The sequence below is a fragment of the Anser brachyrhynchus genome (genome assembly GCF_964034855.1).
Source record: "Anser brachyrhynchus genome assembly, chromosome: 2".
NCBI classification, from domain to species: domain Eukaryota; kingdom Metazoa; phylum Chordata; class Aves; order Anseriformes; family Anatidae; genus Anser; species Anser brachyrhynchus.
The window spans coordinates 44,833,525-44,857,166 of record NC_137695.1 but is presented as its reverse complement, the minus strand read 5'-3'; the positions used below and the strand labels follow the sequence as shown (position 1 = coordinate 44,857,166).

General features: G+C 36.8%; 1 protein-coding gene across 5 annotated transcripts in view; it reads right to left on the bottom strand.

Annotated features, from left to right (window-relative positions):
• Positions 1–23,642, bottom strand: part of ANO10 (anoctamin 10) — a 119,356-nt gene that overhangs the window by 38,651 nt on the left and 57,063 nt on the right. For all 5 annotated transcript variants that reach the window (XM_080582698.1, XM_080582700.1, XM_080582702.1 and 2 more), the window contains one exon: positions 815–931. In XM_080582698.1, coding sequence (XP_080438824.1) covers positions 815–931 — 117 coding nt within the window. The remainder of the gene's footprint in view (positions 1–814; positions 932–23,642) is intronic.

Here is a 23,642-nt window from a genome sequence, read left to right as displayed (position 1 = left end):
GCTTCTGGTTCTTACTGAAATTCAGACCAACTTTTCACTATTGGATGAACGAAACCCTGAAGAACTCGGGATCAGGCATACATTAGTTCAATGAACGCACAGATACAAGTGTAGGAGACAAAGTCCTAACTGCTGACACACATTTTCTTATTAAAAGAGACTGCATATATTCCAGTTGGTACGCTCTAACCAAAGGTGATCATATTCACTTGAGCTTAAGGTTCTTGTGGATGACCTAGTTTTGCCTGTTTACAAAATGAAAACAGAGAAGGAACATCTAAAATTGAATTGTAGCCCTGCTCCTTTTAATATCATCTAAAGAGTAAATGTGATCCACGACTAGCTCCTGGTAACTCCACACCAAAATACTAGAGAAAGGCAAAACAAAACTATCAGGCATTAGATTCAATTGCAATTTGGGTTTTATTTGTTATGGCTGATTATGGAAGACATTGCTGACCTCAATAGTGACGTTCTGCTACCACATGAGGCTTTGGGTGTGTCTAACTAGAAAAGGCAGCGTGTTCTTTGCCGACTTGGTTTGTGCAGAATTAAGAGATCACTTTGTCACAAGAAGCTATGGTAGATGTTTAAAAAAATAAATTGCCAATTATACACAAACACCACAGAATAGAGGAGGTTACACAGCTGCACCTGGAGCACACAAAAGGTATGTTTTATACAATGTTAAAGGAATTTCAACATCTGGGGATTTATGTATTTATTCTTTAAAACTAAAGCAAAATATTCCTAATTTATTTTTTCCTTAAGGCCACCAAAAGCTTTCACTGCTGTACAAGTCAGTTACCCTTACCTGTTTTTTGAGAGCCTCTAGAGATTCAAATTCCAACTTGGCCAGTTTAATCTGGATATCTCTTGGTTTATCAGGAATTACAAATGCCATGACAAACTTTATTGCTAGCAGCAAGTGCTGGAAAAAAAGTAAAAAGAAAAATATTATTCAATAGAGTTTGAAGCATGGAGAGAACAGTATAATACCTTTTCCAAGTGTTAGCAATAGATATAAAAACAATGATTTCCTGCGACAAGTACACAGATAACATAGTATAACTATGTTTAGGCTCAGCTACTCCATATTTTTCTATTTACTGTCATTCATAATTTGAATATACACATATATCGTTTAGTTTATTTTCATAAAAATCCCATTTTCACTATGTACTCTTATTTTTCAACTTAAATTTGTGTTTATGATTCCAGATAAACAGCTTTTCAAACATTTTATTCATGCATAGAAACTGAATTATGGCATCTAGCACATAGTCATGTATAAGCATTTAAACACATCAAAACCATATATAATTACACAGAATTATACACATTTATAACAACATGTATATGCATGTGCATGAGTGTGCCATAATAGAAATATTTTGCAAAAAATGTTGAACAAACCCAGAATTTTTGCATTTAAAGAGTTATTAAAATCTAAAAACACTCCTGAGTAAGGATCAGATAATTATAACACACAATAAATTAATACCATCTTCAAATTGGTATTTGAAGTATTTGGCAAAGTATTTGGTATTTGGCAAAGTCATGAACAGACACTTTCCAGTAAATGGAGAAACGTTCTGGAATTAAGATGCCATATTAGTCAACATTTGTCACAAAATATTTTAAGATTATTTATGAGAAAATGTATATGAATTTCTGTTGAATGTAGTGCTTCCCAACCAGCCTTTAAATTTCACTTCAACATGCACCATTCCCCTCACTGAATAAAAGGGCCAAATTGTCAAGTCAATGGTTCTGTTTCTTCATTTATGTTAAATATAACTATTATCTAAGCAAGAATGATTAAATCTTGTTTTATCAATGGCTGAGCTAACAGCATGATGCATTTTTGCAATCAGGAGCTTGCCCCTAGTTGAGAAAATCCTGAGCAATATAAGGCAACATATAACATACATGCTTAATTTTAAGAGTGACTTAGGTTCCACTGATATGATGGTGATACTCAGACACACCTAGATGTCGATTGCATATCTGAGCTAATCATCAAATTGTCCCAAATTTTCATAAAATAGAAAAGACTATTGCTTCTTTCTGAAATACATTTTCCTGAATTATGTGATCTTGATGCACCAAAAATCCCTAACATTCTGGAACTAGGTGAGCAAGAAGGCAGCAAAAATACTACAGATCCAGTAGCAGTGGTAGTGAAAATCTAAATAAGTCAATTCCAATAACAAATCAGATAGCAGGAACAAAGTAAGAGAACAAAAAGAGATTAATGAAGAGCCAGACATGAAATTATTTTTGAAAATCTATTACAGAAAAAAGTTAGTAGATCCAGAAAACAGACTGATAGTGCAAGGAATACTAATTTGCTTAAAGAGCTGAGAGGAAGGCTGAAACTTAATGTGACAGTAAAACATCATCAATGAGAACCTGAATACAGATGAAGAGGTTAATGAAGCGATTAACACATCTGCTGTGTAAAGTGATGTGCAATACCACATTATTAAAAAAGTCCTGACAACAGTAAAATGTTCTCCACTCATAAAAAAGTTTTCTTTTCCCACTCAACTTAATGGTGTCCCAGCAAAAATGCTGCAGCTAACCCTCAAAAATATATCTTTTTTTTTTTTTTTTCAATAGAAGATTTAGGAGACTAATGTGTTTTAATTGCTTTACCAAATGAAGAGTTTTATCATCCTATCACCTGAATAAGGCCCAGTAAGCAGTACTCCAAAGGTTTTTCATTTGTTTTGTCAACAAACCTGGTACCCACACATAATGAAAACTGCTTTTGACACTGTTTGCCAGAAGTCTGTTTTCATGCTAGCACAACTGGTAGCCTTAAAACACAAATAACATGAGGGCAAAACCTCCCATTCAGAAAGCCTTCATGCCAGAGAGTGCTAGATGGACAAAATATAGATGGGGAAAAGTCATTATTTTTGCTTGCCCTATGCCCTACTGGCATCCTCTCTCCTAGGCATCAACTACAGGTGGATGTTTAAAAAAAAAAAAAAAAAAAAGACTAGATGACTGTATTAGAGAGCTTTGGTTTATGCATCAGAATGGCTTTTTTGTGTTCTTTTGTATCCCATCAAAACAAAGTTCTACCAGTTATAATGTTCTCAGAACTGAACGGGATGTCTTAGTGTGTAACAGGCAGCAAATTCAGTTCAATTCTAACTCTTAAGTCCTAGTGAGCCTGAAAAAAAGGCATGACAGCAACAGCTATCCTTTGCTAACATCTTTCAGAAGAAAAAGAAAAATAATCCCAAGGCCTCTCCTGCTTTTCTTATTTACAAATTAGAAATAATATTAATAAAATTGGGAAGGCAACTGGCAGAAATTATGAATGTTGGTCATATGACTCATACAACCTCTTTAAAAGAGAATATATCTAACTTATTAACAGTTCATATTTTATTTTGGAATTGCCATTTGACTAAGGAAATGTAAACAGTTATTCAAGAGAAACTGAAGAAAAAAGTAAGGAGATGAGTAGTTGTATTCATTTTATCATTCATATTCTGTACGGATTTCTTAATGTTGTTTTAGTATGATTTCTGTATATCAGATCCAGGAAAAGGAACCATCTGCTTTCAAAAAATAAATGTCTTAAAAGTACAGTATAAGTTGCCAGAATATACAAAAATTTCTCCTTCATAGCATAAAGTTACATTAACACAAGTATGAATATATTACAAGAAGAAACTAGTTAAGCTTATCCAAATTTGTTACACAACTAGTGCAAATGTATTTGTCCAATACTAAAATTTCTTCAGAGCTGGTTTGGGCATTCGTTTAAAGCAGGTTACAAAAACAACCACTAGTTCTAACTGCAGCCATCAAAACCCAGCGTTGTTTCCAAGAACATGCCCCTCATAACGATTTCAAGAGGACTATTTCACTGTGAGCAAAACCTGGGATAACATTAACACAAGCTGTAAGCTCCCTGATGCCAGCAGCAAAGTCCCCTCCCGTTTTGCAATCTGCCAAGCGGGCACAGAGAGAAGCAGCAACGAGTGCCCCCTTGGTAAACTCGGTGCCACCAAACTCTCTGTGGTCTCGTGCCGGGTGCTCGGAGAGCTGGAGGAACTGCTCTGTTCTGCGCAGCTACTCACAGGAGGAGAAGCAGCAGCTGTGTTTTGGAGCAGTGTCCCCAACCTCGTCTCTTCTAAAACAGAAAATGCAAATTAGGGTTAAATTCCTGGAATTTTGAACAGCTAATCTGATTTCTACAGCAGTCTGACTGCAGCAACTCCTGTCAAAATCTACTCAACTGAAAAAAAAAAAAAAAGGGGAAAAAAAGAACAAAAGCTGTAGCTTCGTTGCTGGTTAGTCGATAAAGTGCATGCCAAATGTCAGCTGGGAAAGACTTCAAAACCATTTTGTATGAAAAGCCTATTGTACAATCTAATATTTACCCCAAAAAAAATCAATTAAAATCAGAAATCTGGACAGAGTCCAGTCTAGAACTAGTATGTAATATGAAACGACGGCCTGTGGTTACTCAACCCTACATAGATAAGCACCTCTACATGAGAGCCAACATATAAGAATGGTACATCACTTTGAGCCTCTGTCCTCTACTGGTATTTGCTACTACTCTCTTTACTGGTATACAACTACTTCGTGTCCAAAGAAGGGCAAGGAAGCTGATGAAGGATCTAGAAAACAAGTCTTATGAAAAGCTGCTGAGGGAGCTGGGGTTTTTTAGCTTGGAGAAGAGAAAGCTCAGGGGAGACCTCATTGTATTTTACGATTATCTTAAAGGAGGTTGTAGCGAGGAGGGGATTGTGCTCTTCTCCAAGGAGCCGAGTGATAAGACCAGAGGAAATGTCCTCAAGCTTTGCCAGGGGAGGTTTATGTGGGATATTAGGAGAAATTTCTTTACTGAAAGGGTTGTGTGGCATTGGAACAGGCTGCCCAGGGAGGCGGCTGAGTCACCATCCCTGGAGGTCTTCAAGAAACGACGCAGAACTTCGTATCATGGTTTAGTGGTGGACTTCAGTACTGGGTTAAAGGTTGGACTAGATGATCTTAGAGGTCTTTTCCAACCTGAATGATTCTATACAAAAAGCCTTTGCAAACATAAAGGAAAGTATCACTGCAGGACCATGCTATTGTCAGAGCAGAATGCAGGGAAATTATTAGGTTTTTTGCTAGGACTCTGGCAAGTGTCAGTATGCTGACACTAAGCTAAGCCAAGATCAAAGACTAGGAAGAGACCAAAGAATAAATTTACCTCTTTCTATGGCAACAGTGTTTAGTTTTGAGAGTCTTGTATCCTTCTGAGAGCAGGAAAAATGAGGAAGGGAAGTGAAAAATAATTCTGTCAAGGGAGCAATACAGGCAAAGAAAAATTTCCATGGAGCTCAGGAAGTCCTATTAAATTAAATTGTCTTTAATAGACAGCAATAAAACAAATTTATGAGAAAATATTTCTGCAATATACATAAAAAGAAAGCATGAGCAAACTTTCCTTCCCACTTTTAGTCCAAGCTAGCTTTATTAGAGTCCCACTGGTGGAATAGAATTATCACAGCTGAGGGACTTTAAGAAAGGCCTTTCTTCTGCTACTCTGATAAATCCTGCTTTAAAACCTCACATCCCATATTATTATGGAATTTTTATAAAGTGTACACAGAATCTTAGTGGGAAAAAAACCCTCTGATAATTCCCTTCAACGTTTCATTTTACCCACAGAAATGTTAAAATTCCTGGGAGGTATGGATGACAAAAAATGAAGTTATTATTTCATGTTTGTCCTATTTCAAGATTTCTTCACCTCTCCCATTCAGTTTGAGACTGCCTTCTCCTCCCATAGACATACACATGGACACACATACAATCCAAATGCCTGTCACAATCTGCATGCTCCATCTATCCCTTTTATCTCCAAACCAGCAAACCCATCTCTCCTGCACTTCCATGACGGTAAGCTTTCTCCTCCTTGCTGCCAAAACTCAAGGGGAACACCAAGAACAAAGTGCAGTCATCCTGCCTCAGACTTAGTGCCTCTTGCCACTCTAGTACTAACACGGTGACATCCATCTCTGCTCTCATCTGGAAGACACTCAGTACAGGTGAAATTTTCGTGCACTTACACCTGCTGGGCTCCTTTAAGTCTCTACATAGCACATAAAACAATGATAGAAGAGAGAAGCTTAGATCTTCGCCATGTTTGGGCAGTTTTCTCCTAGGAGCATCACAAAGCACGTTCTTGAGATCAGAGTAAGCCTTTTGTCAGCCTGCTCGCTGCCACTTCAAAGCACAGATTTAACACATCTTTTCAGCACAACAGTCATCTATACTGTATATATTTTTTTTTTAAAAAATGCATTTTCTCCTTTCTTAAAGAGGACAAGGCATTTGTGTAAAAATGCATAAACTCCAAACTGAAACAAGCATCCTGCAGGGAGAGCTTCAGCCTGCCCCATTGCAACGCAGCTCAGATGGATGCAGCTGGACAGAAGCTTGTTACACAACACGTCAGAAGGCCTCAGCAGAGATGGCATCATCTGGTCCACTTGTCGCTTGTAACAGAATGGCACCTCCCTCCTCTTACTTGATGAGCACATGCACAAAACAAAACACCACAAAGGCTGCCTGAGGAAAACTGGTAGCAACATCTATGACAGAACATTAGAAAGGTAAGACTAGATCAGACATCTTCTGTCATCTGTACCAGCACATTTCTGCAATCGAGTCCTGCTCAACAGAGTATTTAAGCTTATGTTTAAGTTTTAAGCATATCTGTAAATACTTTTATGTTCAGAAAAACATTTAAGCACGTGCTTAAAATTGGAAGATTAATAAATAATACAGTCATTTGCTGAATCTGGGTCTTAATATTCAGAAGCTGAATCACTACACATACTTCATTTTTCTGGGGCTGGTACAATGCGACGTACTAAATTCACCTGTCTTAAGAGACGAATGCTGGCTTGCAGCGTCCACACATTTACATTTCTCCAACTGCTTTAATTAGTGCAGAAATCCTCCTCTGTGCTTTTATTACCAATCCACTATAAGTAGAAATCTACACTGAAAAAGGCACCAGGCATAATATTCAGCTTTGAGGCATATTTCAATCATGTAAAAAGTATTACGCTACCCATCATGGGAGCCAGGCTTTGTTTTGTTCCTGTTACACACACACCAGCAGCACTGGCCTCTAGCAGCACTGATACACAACCCTTTTCCAGTCAAGCCTTGGCCTTATGCCTCCAGATTATTGATTTGGTTTCTTTCAGAAGAAGCAAATTTATTCTAAACACTACAGTCGCTTTGCATAGCTATCATTACTGAAAATAAGCCAATTCCAGACCAGCGCTCCTCAGCAAGGGACTTGAACAGATAAGACCACATAAAAGATTTCAAAAATAATCTGTAAGGAACCTTCTCTATTCATGTTTCCAGGAAGTAACAGCAAAAGCAAAAAGTGAAACAAAGCAGGAAAAAAAGGAAGAAAAATGAAAAAAAAAAATTAAAATTTCAAGCGTCATCCCTTGGTGAGGGAGCTGGTGAGCAAGGGATGGTCCCTTCTGCCCTTGGGTATTTTTGGACTTCCTGTTTTCTAAAAAGAGAGCCCTGTTGGAAAGCAAACAAAGCAATCCAGTATGCCTGCTGAAACTTGGTCCTGCTCTCTGAAAGCCTTAGGAAGATTTAAGCCAGACACAACTTCCAACATAAATCAGTGGCAACCTGTTAAGTAAGTGTATTCTACCAAGGCACGTGATAAGCGAAGCTGAAAAGCACAAGCAATCTATCAGTTGCATAGTCATGGTATTTTTTTTCCTCTTATGGCACCATTATATTTTCTACCAATTACGTCTTTTTAAAACAGATTTCCTGTTTATTTATAGACTATTTCTTACTAACTTTTCAACCACAGCTGCTATACATCATATTTCGTCTAACTAATGAACTGAAGTGGTAACCAGTTGTATTAGTCTTTTTGAGAAGATTTAGATGCATAACAATCCTCCACAGTTTTCTCCAGCAGTAACATTTAAGAGGAGGCAGATCTGGCCCTTTCCTCTGCCACTGAAATCTATAGGAATTTTCTCACTGACTTATTTGACGCTGCAATAAAGCCACCAGTTCCTTACTTCTCAGTATTTACATACCTGATCAGCCTTTTTATAGATCTTTTACACTGAAAATGGTAAGCCTACTTTCAGAAGACTTTTTCAGCACTTTACCTGTTGTTTTGTTTTGTTTTTTTCCCCAAGACCCTGAAGCATGAAAAAGAAGAGTAAGGGCTGGTAAAATGTGAATTTTATTTATATACGTAAGCCTTGCACATTGCCATTTTTGGATCTATCACTAGAAATTAAACATTAAGCAGGTTCTAGAAACACCTGCTGAACTAAAAGAACTAAAAGATTGTAAAGAAAAGATCTTGTGATACCACCCTTATACAAAGGCTTCTGACTGACTGCAACTTGGGAAAAACACTTACAGGTACATAAGCTCAAACGCTAATAATCTTGTTTCATAAACACAGCATATTCTGTGATGCAAAATACGATACAGCATACTTACAAGACTATTTCCTAAAAGCTCTCTATAAAAATACAAAGTACACAAATGAGCCTTTCAGAAATGTTCTAAGACATGATTTTTCTCACATTTGTTTCATCCTGAATCAATTCCAAAGACATGAAAAAATGCTGTAGGTGTAAATTTGTCTCGGAGCTTTTAAATATTTGCTAATGGTTAATTTTACAGTAACCCAACAGTCTTTAAAGCAGTATGATAATGCACCCATCTCTGTGCTGCCATTTGATAATCCTGAAATGTTTTGGCACAACCCTTATCTCAATTTATGGATAGTGTTTAATAGGAACTGGGATAAGAGTTGCCAAAAGCCAAATTAGCTAATGCTGAATGTAATGAACAGCAGAGCTTTGATCGTGCTCTGAAATAAATTCTAAGCGAAAAGTGGAAAGAAGGATGCCCATGGAATTGAAATTGACAGTATGATTAATACCAAGCCTTATGAAGTGCCTCTTAGCTGATTGCTAGCATTACATATAGGCTCCCACTCTGACAGGTATAGTTTATTGTCAAAATGCCCTAATGTTCCACATCGAGGAAGAAAAGGAAAAAAAAAAGTTCGCTATTTTCTATTAATCTACAAAACTTATACTTCTTTCTACCTCTAAGCCATACATTTTTCTCCACAAAAAAAAAAAAAAGATGCAAGTTATAGTCAGAATTCCAAGGATTTCTGTTTGTCAGGACTCAAATTCATCATCCATTGCACAAGCAGATGACCTGGGATCAATAAGGAGGTAAGAAGCATTACTTTCACCAATGGTTTAAAACTACTGTAAGTCAATTCAGTGCTAAACAGAAATAGTCACCTGCTGTAGGCAATACCGTCCTTGAAAACTCTTTTCCCCTGCCTCAAATCTCCTTTGCCTTAGTCCAAGCCAAAGCAGACAGGTATCTCCCAACTGAGTCTTGGACAAGCTCAAAGTTATCAAACTATACATATATGAAAGTAAACCCAGCCTTTAATGAACCTTACAGATGGTTTTCCCAAAAAAGCAGGCTGGCTCTGGATATCGTGAGACAATTAATAGACTTTTCAATTGGACATTTTTCTTCAATTTATGCTAGGAAAAGTTGATGTTGCATCTACACTGGAATTTAAATTATTTTAAACATTGAAGTTGATGCTATTGTTAATTGCCTTGAGAGTATGTAGCACAAAAAAAGAGAGCTATCTCAGCCAGCTATTTTCCAGAGACGTTGTGCATTCAAATTTTACCTTTAACTGTGAATAGTAAGTTATCTGATTAAATGAATCTCTTCTTATTTACAGACATTTCCTTATTTCTCCCACAAGTACCTGGCTTTACATACAACTGCCTTATGATGCTTTCAAAGCTGATTCACAAGAAAATTCCTCCTCCTGAAAAAAATCTGTTCAGCTCACAACACCAAGATAAGAATTTTATCTGAATAAACACATTTAAAGCAAAGCAGAGTATTTAACAACACTGCAAACACATTTTCACTGAGTGACTAATAATTTTAATGTAATTCACAGCTTTCTTCTATGTTTCCATCCTATTTTAACTGGCATATTTTACTCTACTTCTGTTTGAAGCTCTAGGTAAATTTAGCAGGACACAGCACATTTTTTCATCTGGACCAAAAGGTGAATCATGCAATGCTAAATAATGTACAAAATGTCATAGCCATGAGTCATGAGATAAAAATAATGGATTGTGATATATCACAAAGTAAGCTGCAGATTAATTACAGTCTCTATTCCTGTGCAACTTTAATGAAATCAAATTAATTGAAATGTGTACAATAAAACTAGCTAATCTGAAACAATGGTATTCTGTAGGGAAAAATTAAATTAACAATTTTCATATTGGAAACTCATCACTTGCACTTTTCCTGTAAAAAAGAAATAGAGGTTTGGGGGTTTTGTGTTTCTGGTGTGTTTTTTTTCCTTTTTAGAACAATGCAGTTAAATAATCCTTTTGCTTTTCAATAAAGGTCAGAAGAGAAGCTTTCCATTCAGCTGAAGTGTTTTAATTAAACATTGCAGCAGGTGTTTGGATATGCTGCCAACTCCTGAAAAGCTTGCATAAAAACCGTATCTTTAAAAAAAAAAAAAACACAAACCAAACCTTTATGTCCTCAAGCCCTCTTTATCTGTCAGTTCTGTGAATGGGTGTTCACAAAATTACAAAAGATTTTCTTTCTTTTGAACCACCAGTACCTGCCCTAGCTTTAAAAGAGTCCTTTATCAAAGCTGCTGGAAGGCAGCCATGCAGCTCTCAAGTCAACTTTTATGGCCATAGCAGATCCGTTTGGCAGAGCACAGCCCCGAGTTTAACCTTAGCTGCTGACCAGCTTGAACTTTTGGAAACACACCTGGTTTGTTCAAGCTCACAAAGAGAGAACCTTTAGCTGTGAGCCAAATCTGCTTTGAGATGAATCATTGCTGCTAAAGCAGATCCCTTCTGTAAGTCATACTCGTGCAACCAAGTTTTTCCAGCGGTCACCTATCTCACAGCTGTAGGCCTTCATACATTCCCATAAAAGCAGGCTATGAAATGCTTCCAGAACTGCTTAAGTTCTTAAGGAATCCTTAATCGTTTTGTTTTGTTTTTGAGATTTGGCAGTTTGACATGTGAAACTACAGCTAGAACAGAAAACCAACGAAGTTTTATCTCATCGGTGTAACAGCTCCGACAACATACAGTGAGCAAACTTCTTACCTCCCTACAGCTAGGGAGGCTGAAAGAAAAAAAAAAGCAGCAGTACTTACAGCTTCAATTAGAATTGTAAGACCATTTGGGAGTCAACTTACAGCAAGGGCTCAGCATCACTTTGTTGCTATGAAACATCACAGCTGATTATTCCTATGTGCTAAGAACTCGAAGCTGACTCATTCTCTGGCTGAAACGATCTCAGCTGAGGAGGCCATGTTCAATTTGAAATGAATTAAGCAGGAATTCTGAACGTGGCTCCAAGAGAAGCCTCGAGCATGTCAAATAGGCAACGCTGAGATGCCAGACAAGATCTTGAACCAGTGCTAAAACTTGAACAGGTTTTTGAGTTACTATAATGTACTGTGCAAGCAGAAATAGGTGGGCAGCTGAGACTTTTCAGAGATGAATCTCAACAGAGCTGGTCAGTGCTGTCACAATCTTAGGGGCCCAAGGACTGAAGGAAGAAACCATCTGTACCTGTGACCAGTCTGTTAGTCATAACTAAAAGGGGTAACGTGGTACTGAAAACAGCTGTTTGTCTCACTTTCAAAAGTCATTTAGGGAACTAGAGAAGCCTGTGTAGAAGTATAGATGTAGAGCTTAGAGATATGGTTTAATGGTGGACTTGGCTGTCCTAGGTTAAAGGCTGGACAGGATGATCTTAGAGGTCTTTTCCAACCTAAATGATTCTAGGACTCTATGACAGGGGTAACTTCTAGTCACAGCGATTTGGCCCTGCTGTAAGGCAGGAAGATGGCACAATGGAAGCATACATCCTGCAGACCTTGAGTCCTGAACCAGGCCTGGGTCTGGGCAGATGGAATGATGAAAAGCAAATATTTATTTCCTGAATCTGGGGCCCGCTCGTGTTTACTCATTTTCCTTATGACCAGACTGCAAAGGGATTCTCTTTCTTCTTTGAGTTAAGGAAATGCCAGAAGCATTTTACAGTGGCTTTCTGTCAGCTTCTAGATGAAGCAAAAATGCCGTTCATTTTTGTGCTGAATTTGGTTAAGGAGAGTTCTTCTGAAAAAAGGAGAGGAGCATGTGGAGAAAGATGAAGGCGAGGAAATGTACAGGACTGAGAGAGCCTGATGCACAGGGCTGAGGCTGTTGTTGGGAACCGAGAGTGCTGTGGAACCGGCTGTGATGCTCCCCACTGCTCCAGCAGCTCTGCTGGCCCCGACCTGCAACACGGGCCTGCTTAGCAGCCCCGAGGCCTTGCTGCCTCCTGAGGTGACAAGGTGACTCCTGGGGCGGGCTGCCGGTCAGCACCTCCAAAAATAGATGCTCCTGATAAAGTTGCGTAACTCCTCTCTTAAAAAAGTCTAAATGTTTAGAGAAGTGAAATTACTGAAGAAGCCCTTCAGTTCAAATCTTTTATCTAAACAGACTCCCTCAGTCACGGGAATCTTCGCTAGAAACAAACTAATACCACAGCAAACAGCCAAAACATGAACAAAATTGTCTCTTCAGAGCTGTTATTTGAGAAAGAAATCCCTAAAACCTCTCATCCTGAACTTTTACGTATATACATATCTCCTTGATCAAGTGTTCTTTACACATTCTTTTGTATAAAAGAAATATTCCCCATATACTCCAGAAGGTTTAAAAAAATACAATAAAAGAACTTGTCCTGGAAAGTCTGAGGGATCTGGCAGTACTTGAGGTTGTATGGCTTTTCTGTGACATAATGATTAAAGGATTATCTTCTAACATAGTAAATTGCCACGCAAAATCCTAAAAGGTTAAACGACCATCAGATAACAGGCTCATAAATCAGTTTTGCTACTTGGCACTTCTTTCCTTACATCTCATCTAGTAGTTTTACTGGGAGAAGTATCAGCATGCATCAAACATAAGCAGGAAAAAAAATTCTCAGTTCAACAATATTCAAAAGTATGACCTTCCAGCATGACATACAAGTATTGTAAGAAAAAAATATATATATATTTTTCCTTCAACCCAGAAGAACATTACCATTCTTTGATAGTACTGAATGGTTCTGGGTTAGACAAGATGTCTTCACCATAAATAGCAATTTAAAATCAATTTCTATGATGAATCATTTTAGCATCACAGATACCTAGCTCTCTCAAGCCAGAAACAATGTTTTTATTAGTCAGCAGACATACAGGGTGAAGTTATACTGTTTTGCTCACTTTCAGTGGGAACAAGCATATTATCCTGTCACCTCAAACCTGAAAAGCATCCAGAGCCTCTTCAAAATTTGCAGGATGCCAAACATAAACTACAGAAACGTCAAACTCTGTACTGCTTCTGTTTTTAAGTGTTAATGCAATTTATTTTTTTTATTATTACCTGGTTTTTTCACATATTTCACATACTGTATCACTAAACGCATTACACATCTATATCACCATATTTTATCTTGGGTTAGGTTTTTAGAAGTTTGCAGGTTGTCTCCTGTTGCCTTGGAGGGAGAGGACGTTTTTGATTGTTTTAAGTAACTTTGCATTTTTCCATCTTATATTGACTGATTTTTATCTGACTTCTCACACACACAAGAAGACATTAAGTAACTTGGTTTAAAATAAAAGCATTTGGGGACCAGAAGCACTCCAGATTCTTCTGAAGATATATGTCAGTCTTTAGCATCATTATTCTTCGAAGATGACCACTAAGACTTTGAAAGCTGGTAAACTGAGACTTTTTTTTTTTGTAAATTTGATCACCTGAAGTGAATACAAACATGCTTGAAAAATCTAAAATAGGCTTTCTAAAAGGAAATAATGTAATTACAGTAAGGTCTCTCATTTTTTTTCACTGTGACATACAATGGAGGTTAGTTTTACAATACAAACGCAATACAGTGACCTTGACCAGAGGTACTTTGTTACCCAGTTCTGAGGTTTGACTCCATGATCTCATTAAGGACTCACTTGGTTGTTAGGACTGGTAACCTTTATGAAAATGTTTTGCTTTTAGAGGGACACAAATTTCATTTGTCCATGGTTGGGTTAGAAGTTCAAGTCTCTCTCTCTTTCCCTTCTTTTTATTCCCCAGCATGCCAGCAGTCTTAGCTTCACATGGCCTATTCAATTTTTTGTCCTTTTATTTATTTTTTAAAGCTTAAATATATATAACTGACTTTTATTTTTAATATAAATTCTTCTTCATTCTTTTAGAATACTTTCAAACTCGTTATCTCTAGGTGGACTTGCTGCTGCAAATCTTTTGTGTGCTTTTAGCAACAGGATATACTCAATAGGATCAATAACTGGGCTTCTCTCATCAATCTGGAACTTGCACAGCCAGTTCTCAACATGTTGCCTTTAAAAATGCACTGTAATGCTTTTTGCTATGGGCCAGCATTCCTATGGTGCTATGCCTCTGGAGCCCTCATCTCTATTTTCCATACCTGACGTTGGAGTGAGAGCATAGCCATTCACATTGGTAATTCCCTAATTTTGGGCTAATAATGCGCCACTCTGTATAATCCAAAAGTTCGATGTACAAGACCACTCATTTGCATCCACACAGCAAGGTCCCAGCCCATTCCAACCAGCAGCTACTAACAGCTTAGCATCTAGGATTAGTACAAGTATAATGGTTGAAACGTTCTAATTCTTACCTTACCATAGGAATTTCTACAAATAGGAAGCAACTGCTTTGGCTAGGCTAGGGTGATGGCTCACATTTTGTGCTCAAGTGTTGTGTGTCTCTTCTCTTTCTCAATATTTGCACAGCAAGAGCATTTAAAAAAAGATTCATTTAAAACCATACACTTTTCTGAAGACGTGATGCTGTTTGTAACATTACATATGTGAATCTCTTTTTTCAGAATGCATACTCTTCTCTCAAATGAAGAGAAATGAATAAAAGGAAAGACAACTATTATTTCTTTCAAATCTAATACATATTTTCTTTACATACAACATTTATATATGCTTTCTGAAAGTAAGCCTCATTAGACACTGTCACTGGAAGTGAACTGATATTATTAACCTGCAAAGACAAGTAATCCCTTGTATATGAAAGTATTTACAACAGCACAATACTCTACCATAAAAGCAATGTTTTAAAATAGAGCAACAGCATTTTTAAGATTAGCTCTGTTTTCTTCCTTGAATGATTACCAATACAGTTACCAATCATGATGGGGTAGGCTTAGGTTCCCTTGTTCACTAGCTCTACTTACACAGTGCAAATGGCCCTTGCTGACTGCAGATGGTCAGCAGGGCATTCACCCTGGGCAGGAAAAAAATCCATCTGAGAGCAGCAGCCTTCCCACTAAGCATATGTTAAGTCTGCAGGGCTGGGTGTTGTGCTGCATGAAGACAAGAAGCTTTGTGAACTACTTTCATACAGATGAAGAATGTTGAGACTATAGGACTGGAGAATGTCTTAGGGAAGGTTTTCATACATGTTCTGATGTGCTCAGTCATTCTAAAATTATTATATTCTGATTAGTGACCACTGGACTATCAGGGGATAAAATTACAAGCTCCTTCATATTTTGTACCTTCAGCCAAGGAAAAAATAAAATCACACAAAGCTATCTTTACTAGCTCAGACATCCTTCTCGCTACAACTAAATTTGCTAAGAAAAAAGTCAACTTTAAATCTAAAGACAAAAAGTCACTAAAATAAACATTTATTTTTTTTTCTCCATAAAAACGGTAATTGCATCCTTTACAGTTGGAGAAGTCTCCAGATGACAGAGGAAGAAAAGGTAAGATATCAGACACTGAATAGTGGCAGCACAACAGAATGCACTAATAACTCCAGAGAAGAGTTACTTGATTCTGAATACAGTGTGAGGTCATAAGATATAGGACGGTACCCCATGGCAGGTAGTAAACCACCCTCTCTTAGGAATGAAAGGATAGTTAACAGCAACAAAAGGCCATACAGATTATTCAGAAACACTGTAACCTCAGTAACCTCGTGGTTCCATTTGGCTAAGTGTCCTACAATTCTGCCTTTCCATTCCTGACACTTTTTGAGTGATGCTAACTGGACACCAGTGGTTAACTCTGAAATTTAGGTCTTTAAATGAAAATGTCTAAATGAATATATATGAATACGTTTAAATGAATATTAGGTCTTTAAAAGAATATGTTCTTTTTGAAAATGTTGGTCGTGGCTTTGTAAACGAAGATCCTAGCTCACCTTATGGCACAGCCCAAACATTTGCACATGCACCTCAAATGAAACTCAGGAATGAAGCACCATTTCCAAGCATCTGGGATGAAGTTATGAAACATTCCTTGTTCGTGTACAGGAAAATTACTGACTTCATTCACTTCCCCAAAATACATATTGGGACCAGTATGTACATACACCACTTGGCTGGCTGGATCCCCCTCACCATTACCCAGCTATGCAGGCTACTTTGTTGCTGAGGAAATAATTGCCTTTTCTTGCTGAAAAAGGAAGTTGCATCACACTAGTGTGAGCCCCACACCAGCAAACTCTTCCAGCCTGGTTTTCCTGATTGAGTAGTTCCCTCAGTTATATGGCCAAGAAAACTCACTCCTTAAATTACATGAGAGCAAACACACAAAAGCTCACCTTTGCAGGACCAATGCTTGTAAAATGATAAATTAATCCTATTTTTAAACAATGGAGAAAGAAATTCAGGGTTAAAACAGTATTCTGAAACCACTGAGTATGTGTTCAGATATTTTTATTTTAGTATTTTCCATCAACAAGTCAAACATGAACATTTTAAACTTCATTAGGCTTCAGTAATCTCAAATCCCAGTTTCTTCATTATCTACTAGGTTGTTGTACACCATCTCAAACTGGAAGAGCAATTAGTGTTGTATCATCACTTAGCATCATAAAATAAACTATTCATATCATCCATTATAGAAGAGCTACATTCTTCTCCCCACTCTATTGCTAACAGAATTGAGGTTAATCGATTTCCCCAATGCTGTGCAGCAAACCGAAAGAGCAGCCTACATTAAAATATTGAACTCTAAAGTTTCCCATTTCATGATAACTCTTATCTTTTCAAGAACCCAGATGTACAATTAGGCCAGTGTTAGTCACATTCCTTAGTTCTAGGACTCTTCTATTTCTTGAGACTGAGGTCTTTATCCCTTTTTTTTTTTTTTTTTTAACATTTGTATATTATTAGCTATAACATTATTACTTCAGTGCCCAGATAGTTCAGCTGGAGAATCTAGCCTCTGCATGAGACGTTTAAGACAGTTATTTCAAGTGCTTCAGGTCAATAAGCCAATACCACTGCACTCTTTTAAATGAGGCCAGGAGTTCTCCTGAGGTTTTACCAATAACTTCAGAAATACTAAATTATTTCTGTCATGCTTATTGTCTTACCTAATACTGCAGATCCCACAAAAAAAAAAGTGTTCCAAGAGACTCTATGCAAATGAAAATCTGAACACACATCCAGCTGTAAAATGAAATTCTTTCTACATTGCCATCTTATTGTTTGCTGAATGTAACAATTTGAATTAATTTAGAAGTACATTAATTTCCATATCAAAAATTAAAGACAGCATTCACTACACAGGAAAATAGTTTTAAATGGGTATCTTTCATTTACATGTTTCATTATTTTTTTCACCCAAATAGTTTCAGAAGCAAGTGTTTCAGCCAGACACACTCTCTCCCTCTCAGCTCAATTTCTGATATGAGCACCAAGGTCATGAACACTGACATGAAATGACAGAAGGACCCCTGTTAGGAGAATACTGGATTTGAGCTCAAAAAGAAATATCTAAAAATATGAAAATAAATATAGAAGAACAGAATTAATAATGACAACTATAAGTATTGTCTATATTAAAGATCAATACCGAGTGGAAATCCCTTTTTGAGTAGTTCCAGTCAGGTGCTTAGATGGACAAATACTTTGATGAAGAAGGAAAAGAAGAAGGGTCTTACAGTCAAAGCTAAGACTTATTCTAGGCTCTGCCTACTCAACTGTTTCCATAACTTTTGGAAACATTACAAATTACTTGCTTCTGTAAATGGGGCTCCTAGCTAGTTCATATGATGTTGTAAAGTTATTTATACCCTATACAATGTAAAATTTGTTGCTGGAGAGAATTTTTTTAAAAAAGGAAAAGACAGATTTCATGGCTCAGGAAAGTTCAAAGGAAAGAAAAAAATCTACAATTCTGCACTGAATTATAAGAGAAAAAAAATTAGAATTTTTATTTTAATAAATATTTGAAGACTTGAATTCTAGTAAAGTTACTTTAAGACTTCAGTATGCCTTTTTCAGTATGATGAAAATACTAAAACTAATAATATGTAAGTTTTCAATTACAGGCACAGAAAAAAAATCAAAAACGATAAAGCTTGTAAGTACACATCTCATTTTCTCTGCCATGCACCTTCTCAGACATGCACAGTCCCCAACACAGATTTTTAAAATCTACCTTCTCTACCATAAGAAAAACAAATGTAACCACAGCATTGCATGGACCACAGACGTATACAAGTAACTCCACCTGACTTCAGTGCCAGCTTCCAAGATATAGGCTCCAGCATGAATTTCCCCTTAAAGCCACTTTAAACTTTGCTATGACTGCATATTCAGCTTGTCTACACACGAGTAGGTCTCAGAGGAGTATGAGCACATCATCAGGCAATGATAAAATCTGGAACTATAACACTATTTACCATGCCTCACATGAATCAAACCACGGCTTTACCCAAGTGCGATAGGATTCCTATGAGACAGGAGCTCAGTGAACCATCTCGCTCTTCTAATGAGTAAATTCCTTTCTGTCTATCCTAATCTCTACAATAAATACCAGTCCGTAAGTCTAGGCTCTCCCCACACTGAGATGTAATTCCAAAAAGATAACTGTGATTCTTTTGAAAGAATAAAAGATGGTGCAAAACAAATGGCTAATAACAACCTTCCTGTGGGATCCAGTTAGAAGGCTCCCACATTGCAAATGAAAGCTTTTTTCCAGTCTTAAGTCACAACGGGGTACACATGAAGCCTCTAACATGTAAACTCTATTATCAAAAATATTTTATCCACCTTAACTACTAGATATTGAACAAACAGCACTCAAGTCTAATAAAATAAATAAGCTATTCAGGTGTATATAAATTCAGTTTGCAACTATCCAGATTTAACACACATGGATCTTCTGGTTTACCAGAACTATAGCAATGTACAGCATTATGTTGTATTTGTTGTGTTGCTTATAAAGTTTTTAAAAAGTGTTTTAATGAAGCTGTTGTGTTGTTTTTTTTTAAAGATTTATATTTTTTTTTTACTTTAAAATTTACCGATGATCCTAAGATTTTCAAGATTGCTTGCTTTAACGTCTTCAAAAGTTTCCTTAGTTGTTAAACTTAAGAAAATGTTGATGAGTATATGATGTGCGATTAAATCTATCAAATAAGAAATGAATAATAATAATGCACCAATTAAATTTTTACAAGAAACAACCTGACGATAGCCAGTTTTTCCAGTCAGAAGTTACATGCAAAATCTGGTAGAAGCCTACTCTCTCTACTGGACACAATCTAGTAAGAGCTTTCAAAACTCATACATGCACAATATGCAGAAATATATTGCTCTAGGCTTTTACTTCTGCACTAAATGTAGTTTAAGCTCTCACTTGCAAAACTTTTCAAGTATTAATTCATTATTTAAACACAACCATTGGAATTATTTCCAAGGTAGTTGTTCAGACCCAGCAAGTGTTTAAGGATAACAAAACCTTTGAGCTGCTTGTTTATCTGGTACATTTCCTTTAACGATAAAGCTAAACATGTACGTACTATCAGCAGCGACAAATCTCAACAAAAGAAAGCGTATTAGGATGGCGAAGCAACTTCTGAACCCAGCTAAAAATAACGTATTGTAACCTGGATACCACAGCATTAACACATGTACTGTCTAACCCTTCCCTCCATCCCTTTCAAACAAATGGGGGGTGGAGGGAGGAGTGAATGTTGCTTCAGTTATTTAACTGTGTATTAGAGAACAAAGCATTTTGTCTACTGCCCATTTTAACGTTGAGTCATTCCTCCTGTTTAAGACTTCTTTCGGGTTAAAGGACTTCTTTCTATCTAAATTCTGCCAATCTAAGGGGAATGCAGCAAAGGTATTTTCACCCTCTTCCAAAAAAACTGAGAAGGGAGGATTTTTATTTTTATTTTACTTATTTAAACAATTGCATATATTTATGGTCTGATTTAATCACACACAAAAGCAAACACTTTTAAAAAAATATTACAGAAGTCAGAACCAGGTAACATGGTGAGAAGCCACTTCAAACTCCATGACTTTGTCTGCTGGATGGGAAAAAAAAAAAACAAACAGCTATGTGCTCAAGGAAAATCTAAGGTGACATCCTACTGAAAACAAAGATAGCCTTTGGTCATTTAGGATAAAATGAATGAGCTTATGAATGTGCATGAATGTGCATGTTATTGCTTTGCACGTTTAACAACCATTAACTCTACCTTCCAGTTCAAGAAACTCAGGCAGTGAGCCAGTTCATGGGACAGACACTTTCCAAGAAGAATACAACAAACAAGAAAGATGAGAGTCCTGGACTCCTAAGGTTGCCTACTATAGTAAATTAACATTGCTAAATGTTAATTTGCTATACTGCTACCAACTTTGCCTCCCGTCCCTCTTGTGGAGTCTTCTTCCCATCTCTGGAAGCATACAAATAAATCACTGCTCCTCTCAGGCTACTTAAACTGTCAACACTCCACCCCAGCACGTGCTGAAGACTAACCTCCATTTGACAGATACTACATCATCATTAGATCAATTTTACAAAACTACAGGTTAGCAAAGCCACACAAAAGTTAATACCCCAGCCATGTTTCAACAGTACATCAAGAGCCATCCCTCCAAAATCTAGAAATTACAAAAAAGGAGAAAAAAATCAGAAAAATGAACAGCTCTAATTCTCATAAAGCTCTGGCTCTTTTCATTAGTCTGAAACTGAATTCATGGTTCAGATGCAATTCTCTGTAAATAACGCTGTAACTAGCACAATATCTAGAGATATTCATGAGTCAGATAGTTTCTACTGCACATGAAAGGTGAAAGACAGAGTTCATCTGTTTCAACAGAAGGTCCTCTGGTCAAAATTTACCAGCTACAGACGAGGCTCTAAGTGTCCAAAGTAAAGATTCCCAACAACTCCTTAATTGAACAACTGATGAGAAAACCAAAAATTGTCATGGTGCTGTAATACAGGGATCTTAGTTGTTCTCAGAAGCTTCTGAAATCAATGAATCTGTACTGCATTAGCTGCTTTACTTTTACTTGTATTCTTTTACAAAATTTTTGTGATGTTCTGTGTATCAGTGAATCAAAACAATATTTTATTTATTTTGTTAGCAACACTTCCATTTCATGTTTTTATTTTTATCTTTATTTTAAAAAGAAGAGAAGCACTGACCAATTTGAATACAAGTCACCTGTCCAGGCACTCCTGGCCAGCACTCAGGAGATTAAGTGGCACTTCAATGATGGGAAATGCTTAATTCTCAGTTCAAACTATACCTTCTGCTCCTCAGCCCTCACACGTCAAAATAACTGCCTTGCAGGACACATACACTTTACAGTCCAATTTCTATGAAGTTTTGTATCTCAAGGATTTAAAAAAAAAAAAAAAGGAAACAAAACCAACTCATTTCCTAACTATAAAAACACCCTATGTTGATACACATATACTCATCCATATAATTGATGCATTTGATATTCTACTTACAATTCCAAACCTTACAATGCATTTGATATTCTACTGCAATCCCAAACTACTACTGAAAGTTTAATCTTACACCTGACCCTTGAAATTAAAAACATCTATATGCAGCAGTGATATTTTTGGTAGCAGAATCAAAATCTTCACACATAATGAAACGAAGCTAGAATTGATAGCTTTTCACAAAAGGGAAACCATACAACAGAATTATTGGGGCCACACAAATATGACCCTCACTTCATAAAGGAGAGGTTTCTTTTTTTTTTTAGCCAATTCGAATTTAATACCATGATCTGCTGAAACAGTCTCAGTTGAAGAGAGGAGGCTGGGCTTTGCTCAGTGAAGATTCGGGGAAAGGAGCTTTTATTCCAGTGGAAGATTGCATTACAATCATTATTATGTGTTTACCAGCAAAGTAAAATGTTCCTGATAAGAACTAGAATCTACCATTTCATTTTACTGTATTGTATTGAGTAAATATACAAACTAGGGCTTTCTGAAAAAGAAATCCTTGACACACTATTAACAGAGAATAATCTTTATGTGTTATTCAAGTGTTACAGATACTTCATGACACAAATTTTGTAATATTAAAGAGGGGGAAACAAAAAACCCACAAAATGCACACATGGGATATAAGCCACTGAGCTCTTTTGGAATTCATTTGTGCATACAGGTATCAATCACCTGGAGTTATTTTAGCAGTTCACATTTCAAAACAGTTTGTCTTACTTCCCCTCACCATGAAAAGCATTAACACTACTGGGAAGAAGGTATTTTCAATGTATTTATAAGAGTGCCTCCTGCGAATCAACATCTATAATGTCTAAGAGGAAACACTGCCAACCAAAGCTGACTAGCAGCCATATAGGTCATCAAAGGAGTTGCATAACCAAACAGCATGGACAGAGTTACTGTATTTAGAAAATATTACAATGCAGCAGCTTTTAAACCAATAAAGCAAGTGAAGTGTCTAAAATCGTAAGTGAAAATATACCGGATTGAAGAGCAGAAACATCTACATACTTCAATCTTAGAGAATATATTTAAGAAGCTGAAGGTCCCAATCTTCATTCAGAAAGGCAAAAGAAGCCCTGTACAATGGGGAATGACTGCTTGTTTTGCTTTGCTGCTCTGGTAGTTATAAATGCCATGTCTAAGGAACTGCTGCTGCTTTGTTACCATGAAGTGACAACTGAGAAAAATGATGCTGCTGAAATATGTGTTGTGAATATACAAATAGGTGAGAGCCAACTGATTCCTGCAGACAGGAGTCTAGACATTTCATTTAGCAAGTGCTACCCCCCTCCTCCTCCCTTAAGTTCAGCAACCCACCAAACCTCTGAAGTGTTACCGAATAATACCTTATACAATGTGCCTCTGGAATTATTTTGGTAAATAATGGAGTAGCCATTATTAGAGCTTAAACACACTCAGCAGCTGTAACAACAGCATTGATCTCACTGTCATAAAAAAAAAGAATAGTGCAAGGTTTCTGAGCCTACTGGGACACTGAGTAGCCACCTCCAGATAGAGCTGCTCTGTGTGCGCAGAATAAATTGAGCTATTGACAGAATCATATTTGTTATCATTCTAATGAAAAATTGTAGTGAAGAATGCAAATGCAGCTATAATACAAATTATAAATAATACCTTTCTTAAGAAGTTGACTATAAAAGTACTTTTAAAATTTTTAGTAGTTTTACTA